This window comes from Anabas testudineus, chromosome 10, assembly GCF_900324465.2.
Source record: "Anabas testudineus chromosome 10, fAnaTes1.2, whole genome shotgun sequence".
NCBI lineage: Eukaryota > Metazoa > Chordata > Actinopteri > Anabantiformes > Anabantidae > Anabas > Anabas testudineus.
In genome coordinates, this window is record NC_046619.1 from 9454050 (window position 1) to 9464367 (window position 10318).

Below are 10318 nucleotides of genomic sequence, written 5' to 3' on the forward strand. Positions count from 1 at the left end.
TAACCTGTTGCAGCCCACTTCCTTCATTCCCAGTAATGAGCAGACTGGTGAATGCAATCAACCTGACCCTATCATTATTTGTCATGAATAAATGCATGTGTTACCATTATTATCAGTTACATGTCCTGCAATATATAATCATGCACAAATTATGCATATCTATTCAGATGCAAACCTCTCAGTTCCTTCCACAATTGCTCATTTAAAAACATAAGACAACAACAAGCAACAGTCTCTGAGCACACAGACACCATAAAGGCACAGTACACAGAATAAATATTCAGGCTCGTCCAATGATATCAAAACAACAAATCTACTTAAATTGTGAGTAATGTATGGTCACAGTGTGTAATGCACAATAAAGTAAAAAAAAAAAAAAAAAAAACCACAGCGGGACAGGCCCTTTTTAACATAAAGCTTACACAGTTTGGCCGTGTCACTTCCTATTTTCTGAACTTTGCATCATGTGGCTCGGCTACTTCCTCTTTTGCTATGTATGAATACTGACGACAGTATTTACTTTCCACCACATGCTTAGCGACGGGTTGTTGAAGAGAAACTTTGCTCTGTGTCTAGAACTGCTTTAGCATTTTTTCAGACTTCGCTCAGTCATGGATGGAGATGTGTTGTCCTTGTCATCTTCCTCATCATTATCATCTTCATCAGCAGCAGGAACACAGAAAGACACTTCACTTAAGAGTCATAGCAGCCTCCCTCCGAGCCAACAGGAACACAAATCAACTGAAGAATTATGGTATGTAGAGTATGTTCATGATTTTCTTGACATCGAAAAAGGAATAATAAATAATATACTAAACTATTATCACCATCCACATCCTTTAATACCCGAGTTTAAATCAATAGCCCTCTGACTGAATGTTAACAAATACTGACCATTTTACAATAAGTAATAAGGTAGTATTTATGAATATTATGTAGGTTCCTGTAAATATCAAGTTAATGATTATTATTTACTTAAGGTTTGAGACTAACTGAAGCCATATGATCCACAGTTTGATCATTTTGTTTAATCTCTGAAGTTCTGGTAACAGTTTAGAGCCTACAGCAAAAATAAATTGTATTTCGATCACATTGTTGGAGCTGCTTGGTGAAAAAGTTCATTTCAGTGGGAGGAGGAATAAAGAGTGACTGTGGAGTTTCCCATGAGGTCAAACAGTAAAGATACAGACTCCAGTTTGTTATTTCACAATACTAATATTCCCTAATATATTGATTATATAATTTCACTTCTTTTAAATGTAAGTGACTAATAGTCACGACCGCACTTCATAAATGCTATGACCCACACTACCTACACAATCATTATAGAGCCTTAAAATAACCATGGCGAAATAGCGAAACTCCACACTTCTCTGTAGGGGAAACTTAGTGTCTGACCAGCTACACATCATCTATGTGATGAGTTGCCACCAAAAGAAACTCTAAATCATATGACGTGACAGTAAATTGGCACATTGCTGTGGGAAGCCGTGGCATTTCAGACAGCATACGATTGAAAACTATGGTAAACTGGGTCACACGGTGTAAATGGGCTGTCAGAGGAGCCAAAAGGGAAAAGGCTCTGGATACAGGAGACATAGCGTGGTCCCTGTAGAATGGAAAACACAGTGCTGACTTGCCAAGACAGGTTAAAAAACATCTGCATTATGTGTTCATACTGGTTACTTTAATTTAAGCGTCTGCCTTCATCCTACACTTTCCAAACTACAGAGCTGTGGATGATTCACTCATTAGTAGCCATAAACAGATTTCACTAAAGCCCTTTCCTTGCCTTGTTGAACCCAGAGGGATGACAGATGGCTCAGCATGCAGAGTGAGACAAATATTTAGGCACTGGGTAAACTTAACTTTCATGTAATAAGTCTTTTTGATTATCTGATAAGGCCCTTCTGTTTTACAGATCCTTCAATATACAGTATCTTTGGAAAATATATAACATATCATTACTCTAGTTAATTTCTCAGGAAATTAATAAAAAGCCTGTGTCTTAGCCCACGTAACAACACATTTTAATGTTGTCCAGCTGTTTTACCTAAAGATGTAATTAAACATTTGGGGAATTTCCCTTTCTTGCTGTGAGCTATATGAGAAGATTGTTACCATTCATAACAATACATAATGACATTAAGAAGCCAGCAACTGATTATCAATTACCACTGTTTTTGAAACTTAAACCTTCGAAAACCAATGAGTCAAAACAGTCAGTTGTGATTTTACAGGGTGTGTCAGTGTCGTGTTGTCAAGTAGCCAGTGGAAACTCCAGAAAATCACTAGGGCCTGAAGAAAAACAGTCCCCCTCCATTTGTAAGTCCCACCTAGAGGTTGCATTTTTACAGTGCAATTTCTAGGGGCTTTCTCTAGGTCTTTTGCTGACTTCAAACAGAGTTTAGCTATTTCCCCATTTCCTGTCTCTATGTTCAGCTAAGCTAGCCCACATACTGTACACACGCCAAACCAGTTACATGTCACATTTGCATTAAATAACGTGGCATGTTTCGATTTGTGCTGCCTTGACCTGACCTAACAATTTCTGAATTTGACTAACGCCAGTTTTCACGTAGCAGGACTCTGTAAATAAGTGGATGAAAGCATGTGTTTGCGTAGGAGTTTAGCCTTGAGCAGGACGAGATGTGATCGCAGATTGGTTTTTGAGTAGCACTTATCTCTCTGAGGTTACAGCCATGCTACAGTATGTTTGTGTGATGTAGCCCTGGGGCCCACATGTAGTGCTGTGTGTTCTTCCTCGAGCAGGTCCCCCCTTGGCTTTTGCCTCCCTGTCAGCTACTCCTCTTAGACAGGACCACACAATAAGAAGCTAGTTTGACTAATTAATCTTTGCAAATATTTTTCTTTTCTCCAGAAGGTTTTAATAGGAATCAACATTTTCCAGAGATCACCACCCACATTGTTTCCAGGGGCTGTCGATATGCAAATGCATCTGATAGTAAACACAGATTTTTATTGGCCCGGAGAATAGATGTAAAGAAATACACCACTCTTTGTGTGTGCGTGTGTGTTTGTGTGTCTGTGTATATTGAGTGCGTAATGTGACTGTGCATGCATGTGTGTGCGTGGGCGTGCATAATAGCTCCGATTCGATTCTCTGGAAGTGCACTCTGTGCGAGTGGGTGTTCAAGTACCTGGACATTCTTTTTGAGCATATATGTGTTTGCTTATTAATGGAAATCCTCTACTAATATTCTCCATCATGTCTTTATTTTTGGCACATATCCTCTGTATATTGTGAATACAATAAAAAAGACTTTTGTGTGTGTTGGTGTGTGTGCAGGACAGAAGATGTGAGTTCTGTGGGTGGCAGGTTGCTGTCTACAGAGGAGCAGGTCACTCTGATCACAGAGAGCATGACAGTCACCTCCACTGACCAGGAAAAACTGCTGCTGCTAAACAAGAACACCGAGCTCCGTAGAGTCAACAAAGAGGTACAACATCAAACTAAACCAGTGCAGATTCTCTACAGGTCCACATTTGATGTTGGCAATTACATTTCGTTCTCTTGGACGACCGTGGGCGGTGTGAGAAAACTGCTGCTAAGCTGTGAAGAATCATCATTAATGTTACATTTTTCACAATTATACAACCTTTGCTTCCTGATTTTAATTAGATGCTGCTTTTATAAAAAGACAAGGGAGAATTATTCTCTCAAATGATGTACACTGTTAAGTATTAAGTGAAAGTACAAGTGTAGAGTGTTTTATCTCACTAACCTAATCTCACTTCCTGATGCCCACATTGTTGTAAGGACAGACTGACAATGACAGTGGTAAACATGAAATGAACAGTGCAATCAGTGGCTGCGGCAGCAAAGCCAGTAGCAGTGATGATTATGTGAAGGTGATAATAATGGTATGTTACAGCTGATGAAGCTGAATGAGGACTGGGACCAGGTGTACCGCAGCGCCACACTGAGTCTACAGCACAGATTGGAGGCCCTGGAGCTGGAGAACACAGCCATCAAACAGCTCAACAGTAGACTGCTGCTCAAGGTGGAGCATCAGCAGGTAAACATGCAAATGATGCTTCAAACGTTCACAAAACCCCAAGATGGATGCATTGATATATGTCCTCAGAAGTCAGCATACAGCATGGGGGAACTCCAAAACTGTAGACGATCAAGTGCAGGATTGTGGTAGATAGTGTAACATTTGTGGTGCACACGTGTGAGGGTTACTACTTTGCATGGTTGCAGAGTGCAAAGGAGTACTACGAGCAGGCATTGATGCAGGAGCTGAAGAAGAACCAGGAGCTGCAAGAATACATTAGGTTGCTGGAGAGCAGGATGCGCCACCCAGAGATGGGCTGCACACCTGCCAAACAGGTAACATACTTCCCACTGGGTCTGTTTACATGAGCACATTTAGCATATTACTTAATGTCAGTATTGTCTTGAAAGTTGTTCATTGCTTTGTCTTGTGTTTTCACTAAAGGGCAGCTTTAACGCTCTGGTACGTGGTCCCGTTTCATGCCCTACCAGTAATCCCGGAGTTGCCGACTTGTCACCCAGTAACATCACTGAATACCACCCCTCATCCTCGTTATTCCCAGCTTCTTCCAGTTTGGAGACAGGGAGGCAGATAAAGAGCCATAACAGCTGTACGCCACTGGGAACACTGGGAGACTCCGGGCAAGAAATGCAGTATCTAAAAGAGCAGCTAGACGTACTGAGATGTCAGGTAGGCTGCTCTCTCCGGCACGGCATCAAAAGTTTTCTCATTTCTGACGTGATGAAAGCAGAACTGATGACAACTCACTGTTGCCAGGGAAGGATTTTCTTAATGATTAAACAAGGACTTGAATTAGACAGTGGAACTGCACCACCAAGTGGCAGCTCTGTGCTGATTTGTGAAATTTGCTCAAACCATAATAAAACATATATATATATATATATATATATATATATATATATCCAGATCACAAGATATGGCTTTAATATTGGTTCACTGTCATATTGATGTTTTGTGTCAGCAGACCCAGATTTATGAAGCAGAATACATGACGGAGCATAATGATCACAAACACACACAACAGGAGAACCGGAGGCTGAGGAAGAAGAGGGAGGAGATGCGCCAACAGGTGGCACTACTGCAAGAGCAGGTATGCTGTTCTAAATGTCAGTACACATGCACACAAACACACGCACAAATACAAAGGACTATGACTTAAAAATGACAAAGGTAAAGCTGAAGCAGTGCTGGCCTCATGCCACATTTGAGTATTTAAATGTTGTAAGTCTAAGTTGAATATTGGTAAATATGCAGCAAGTAGGGATTGTGTGTATTTTAAAATACACTTCAGTATTATGGTTGTTTTAAATAAAGTCACATCACTTTAAGGGATTTAAAATATACTTCTAATACTAATACATACTACTGATGTGGATATTATGATGTATTGGACTTACTGATTGTGTTTGTTGTTCTGCTATCGACAAAGCTCAAGGTTTATGAGGATGACTTTCGACGTGAGCGATCTGACAAACAGATGCTGCAGCGACTGTTAAAGAAAACGTCCCCAAACAAGGACCCTGTGCTCATACACCGCTGTAATAACGAGCAGCAGCCAGTAGGAGGTGATAAGAGGACACAAAGTGGAGAGAAAAGTAAACAGCACCACCCACTCTGCCCAAAGCATCCAAACAGGGAAAAAGAGTCAGAATGAGGCTCAGAGGGAGAAGATTAAACCAGTGAAAGCTAAAGTCAATGATATCGCAGACAATAAGATCATTTAGAAAACCTAACGTTGTACAAGTGCTGCACTTGGTCACGAATCTGAATATGTGAATAAGTGTGTTGTCTGTCCATAACAGCAGCATTATCTGAGTATATTTGAAAAAAGTAATGATGGACGTGTCCCCGCAGGAAGAAATCTGTGGGACTTCATAATGCAGCTTGTGTTCTTCAGGGTATCTTGTTGTTAAACTTCATTAAAAGGTTTAAATGAAATTGTACGTCATAGTGTACAAAGGATTTTAGCATGTTATGTCACAGAATCAGCTATTAGCTTTGGTATATTTAACAGATAATATATAGCTTTTTAATATAAGTTGTATTTTTTTAATATATTTTTTAAAGCACCATAAATAGAATAATAAAATGCACAATAATTGATCTAAGCATTGTTGCCTGCTTCTCCCGTTTTTTTCCACATTATTGTTGATGCTATATTTGTTTAAATGACCACTGAATTTATTCAGTCTGTAAAAGCTTTTCTTCCAAATTGTATTTCTCAATGAAAAGCCGAGCACGTCATAAAATGTGCTTTCAAGGCCACAAGTCAGACATGGAAGTTCCATTTAGGTGTTCATACCCCCAGGACAGCCGTCATGGGTTGGTGAAATGCCCCTGGAGCATGCTGCAGAGTTAATGTTTGCTCTGTCGCTGAAGGAAGTTGAAGTATTTACTGCTGCTCGTTCCTGGTCATTTGTCCATATCTAAGACGGAACAACTGACGCATGTCCTCACAAAGACACTGTGCAACTGGGGGTTTTACCTTGGAGTTTTTCTCAGCATTCCCGGAAGGTTACTGTGTGAAATTGTAAATATTAGATTAGATATCACTATAAAACACTCACCTTAATAAATAATATTAAAAAAACATAATATTGAAAAATAAAACATTAATGGCATTTAAAATGAACACACACAATGGTTCTGCTGGATTGTTTCTTCGAATAAAGGCAGGGTTTCCTCTCCATTGTCGCCCAGTGCTTGGTCAAAGCGGGATTAAGTTTCTCTCTGTGTAACTTTATAAATTCTTGACCTAATATGTGAAGTGCCTTGAGATGAATCTGTTGTGATTTGGAACTACAGTACATATATAAATTAGATTGAACATTACACATACAGTAAATGGACACTGAAACAAAAAAGAGGAAAAATCTAACCATAATAATAATAATAAAAATAATAATGATCTATATGTGACTGTAGTTATAGTAAAAATTAATTGAAGAAGAAGGTGGCTGAACAGAATTATTTATTGAGTTGAAGTGAAAGAGGAAATTTTTACCTTTTCTTTAAATATCTTTAGTTCTTCACCAACCTCATTCGCACCACACACAAAATGAAATAAGCCTTTGTCCCATGAAATGGGTAATAATCCCTTTTTTAGTTCCTTACAAGTAGCAGAAAATGTAATATTAGGTCTTGATAAGATTATCTGACATACTGGGAAATAAATAGTATCAGTCACCAAGAAGATCCTCCATGTCTACAGAACAATGAGTCTTTGTGTGTGTGTGTGTGTGTGTGTGTGTGTGTGTGTGTGTGTGTGTGTGTGTGTGTGTGTGTGTGTGTGTGTGTGTGTGTGAGTGAGTGAGTGTGTGGAACAAGTGTTGTAGGTCTCACGGTTCAGTCTTTAATTGCTCAATCATTGCACCTTTTGCTTCTGTTTCTTTGAAATGCGGAAAGGGTCATTTGCCAACATGTCATCATTGGACACATTTTAAGATGCTAATAAGACAGCTGGAATGTCCCAGAGGTCCTCTCTGTGCTATATAAACTCTCAGACGAGAGATTTGGTAGAGTCCGGTGTCAGAGACAGAGACGGAGCAAGAGAACGCTGAACAGCGGACAGGTATGACCACAATAATATTTATTTACAATGACTAATATGGTAGACATTATTGGAAAGATACATAATGAGCATGGACTGGTTTAAACTGCAAAAAGTGTTTTCAGGGTAAAGACAATTAGATTCAAAGACAAACTTTTAACACAGACAGCAAACTGAATTCCTAAATATCCTGAAGTGTTGTTTAAATTAAATTAATTAATTTAAATAAAAAACCATAAGTCAAATAAATGTAATTTTGTTCCACTAAATTTTGCCTCATTTAAACAGTGTCTTTCTCTCTCCCTTTTTACATCCTAATACAACCAACAGTGTCAGCCTTACACATTTTAGGAAGCAGAAATCCTGAGGCATCAGCAGTGAAACACCGACAGAGATGACTACGACTACAGCTAAAGTGCAGGAGCTCTACAACCAGCAGGGCTACCTCTCAGCCCTGCCTGTGTTGAATGAGACCGAATTAAGAGAGGCCAGACATGCCTTTTCTGAGCTGGAGAAGGAATTTGGTAAGCACTATTAGAGGACATGGAGATGGAGGTTGTCAGAAAAAGAAGCCAAATGTATCACAATTGGGTTTAGTTGTGAGCGCATTTTAGATCTATGCATTTCTACAGCACTCTAAGTATGTTTTTTTAAGTATATAGAGAAATCGTGGTTTTGTGTGCATCTCCAGGTGAAGAATACACCCAATACAGCCTCCACAATGTTCACCTTCAGTATCCCTGGGTAATGAGCCTGGCCAAACACCCACGTGTTTTACAAGTGGTCACAGACGTCCTAGGATGTGATGTCATCTTGCTGGACTCTCGCTTCATCTGTAAATACCCAGCACTCAAACCAGCCAAAACCCAGGCAAAGGAAGAAGGAGAAACCAAACCTGACGCCGGCGTTAAAGAGGATGAACTTCCATACGTGGCCTGGCATCAGGATATGAAGTAACGTTCACACCCTGAAGAAATACAGAGGAGGTTTTGGATTCTGTAAAGGTGATTTGTTTTTCTCTAAATACACTTTCTTTGTCCACAGGTACTGGGGTATTGCTGGTGGCCCTGTTCTGTCGGTGTGGCTCGCTTTAGATGACTCACAGAAAGAGAACGGTGCCCTCCAGGTCATCCCAGGTAACAAACATCCCTCAGCTGTGAATATGTTCCAGGTTGAACCTGAACTAATGAAATGTAATATATGAAATAAACGGCCTGTAGACAACTCTCATTTTCTTGCCTTCATGGTACTGTAGGCAGCCACTGCTCTGGCATGTTGCCCCATCGCCAAGCCTCCCGCCCTGGAAACATGCTGTCAGTCAACCAGGAGATCCCAGCAGAGCTTGTGCAGGTGGAGGAAGCTGTGTTTTGCCCTCTGTTAGCTGGGCAGATGTCTGTGAGTTCACTTCTCTTGTCAAATTAAGAAGGTAATAAAAATGGTTGTAAATAACACAAGGTCAGCTTCATTTGGGATTTTTTTTTTTTTTTTTTTTAAGATTCACGATGGGCTCCTTGTACATGCCAGTGATGCAAACACATCACCGAAGAGACGCTGTGGGTTTGTTATACGTTATGTTCCCACCTGTGCTTATCCCACAGAGGTGAGACAAATATAACAGCTGATTTATTTCCACATTCTAAGCAGAATACAATTGCGCTTGCACTTCCCTGTATTTACCTTAATTCACTTCTGTTCCTTTTAGGATCCTGATCGTCCCAGGAAATTTCATGCAACAATTCTGGTCAGTGGAACGGACATGTTCAACCATTTCTCCAAATGAACACGTTCCTGTGGCTTCGTACTCACAACAGCAAATGTTTCCACATTCGAAATTAATATATTGTATTTATGAAAAGTTAATTTAATAATAAAATCACCACAGAGAGTAAAAAATGTAAAAGAGTTTGTGCTAAATTGTCTAGAACTGAAATGTCTGTTACTTAATGATAGAATAACCCAGTCTGTCAGTAAACTTCAGAATTTCTGTTTTGTCACTTCACTTCATATTTTGCTAAATATTAAGGACTTATCAATAAATCAATCAATAAATACATTTATTTCAACTTAACCCAAAAGGCTGTTTTGTTTTTTGTAATTACGAAATACACAATCTTCAAAATCCACAAGTGAGCACTTCAATCACTAAAGGATAAACACACCTTGTTTTAGTTTGAAGCAGGCCTATCTAAAATATCTGCATCCAAAATTCATTTGTAACTTACAGCTGTCTCTCAGCGTATTAGAATCATGGTTCACTGCATTAACATGAAAACACTGAGCTCCATCCATCAAATTAAATTTATTAAGTTATTTCTTATCAGTCTCCAAGCACCATACCGATTCAGGGTTGTCTGTTTGAATAGTTGCATTTTGACAAGGGCTGTGAAATATATAGCACAATGTGCTGTTGCAGAAAAAGCTTAAAATGTTTTTAAGAGTTAAAAGATTTCCTGTTCTGGTATGATTTATTGAATGAAGTAGAAAAGGATTACAGAGTCTACAAATGTGCTCAGGACACACAGTAGAAAAATTAAATAAAGCCTAAAGGGAACTTTTTTAGAGCAAGTACTTTGTGTACTTGGCTCTGTTTTTGACCACAACCTCCTTCACATGTAAGTCTGTCTCATTCAACACACCTGTCTGACCACATGGCCAGCTGAAAACAAACACAAATAGACAGTTAAAATTGGAGATTTAGTTTTATATTATGCCATTACAGACTCCT

At 39.3% G+C, this 10318-nt stretch overlaps 2 protein-coding genes across 2 annotated transcripts; both read left to right on the top strand.

Annotated features, from left to right (window-relative positions):
- Window positions 1-518: 518 nt before the first annotated feature.
- Window positions 519-6166, top strand: si:ch211-153b23.7. Its single transcript, XM_026357053.1, has 7 exons — window positions 519-754; window positions 3311-3461; window positions 3897-4040; window positions 4229-4357; window positions 4467-4712; window positions 5008-5133; window positions 5473-6166. Exons 1-7 carry the CDS (start codon window positions 612-614, stop codon window positions 5695-5697), a joined length of 1164 nt encoding a protein of 387 aa, XP_026212838.1. The 5' UTR covers window positions 519-611; the 3' UTR covers window positions 5698-6166.
- A 1370-nt stretch (window positions 6167-7536) lies between these two features.
- Window positions 7537-9646, top strand: zgc:174917 (uncharacterized protein LOC565650 homolog). The gene is made up of 7 exons (XM_026358044.1): window positions 7537-7614; window positions 7924-8117; window positions 8285-8546; window positions 8638-8729; window positions 8849-8988; window positions 9089-9193; window positions 9296-9646. The coding sequence occupies exons 2-7, from the start codon at window positions 7988-7990 to the stop codon at window positions 9371-9373; spliced, it is 807 nt and encodes a 268-aa protein (XP_026213829.1). The 5' UTR covers window positions 7537-7614; window positions 7924-7987; the 3' UTR covers window positions 9374-9646.
- Window positions 9647-10318: the final 672 nt, after the last annotated feature.

What these genes read in the sequence shown, in the direction of transcription:
- zgc:174917 (XM_026358044.1), top strand. Translation starts at nt 7,988, where the DNA reads ATGACTACGACTACAGCTAAAGTGCAGGAGCTCTACAACCAGCAGGGC. An exon ending in TGCCCTCCAGGTCATCCCAG is followed by an intron (nt 8,730 to 8,848) that starts GTAACAAACATC and finishes ATGGTACTGTAG; the next exon opens with GCAGCCACTGCTCTGGCATG. An exon ending in TGTTAGCTGGGCAGATGTCT is followed by an intron (nt 8,989 to 9,088) that starts GTGAGTTCACTT and finishes TTTTTTTTTAAG; the next exon opens with ATTCACGATGGGCTCCTTGT.
- si:ch211-153b23.7 (XM_026357053.1), top strand. Translation starts at nt 612, where the DNA reads ATGGATGGAGATGTGTTGTCCTTGTCATCTTCCTCATCATTATCATCT. An exon ending in AAATCAACTGAAGAATTATG is followed by an intron (nt 755 to 3,310) that starts GTATGTAGAGTA and finishes GTGTGTGTGCAG; the next exon opens with GACAGAAGATGTGAGTTCTG. An exon ending in TGGCACTACTGCAAGAGCAG is followed by an intron (nt 5,134 to 5,472) that starts GTATGCTGTTCT and finishes CTATCGACAAAG; the next exon opens with CTCAAGGTTTATGAGGATGA.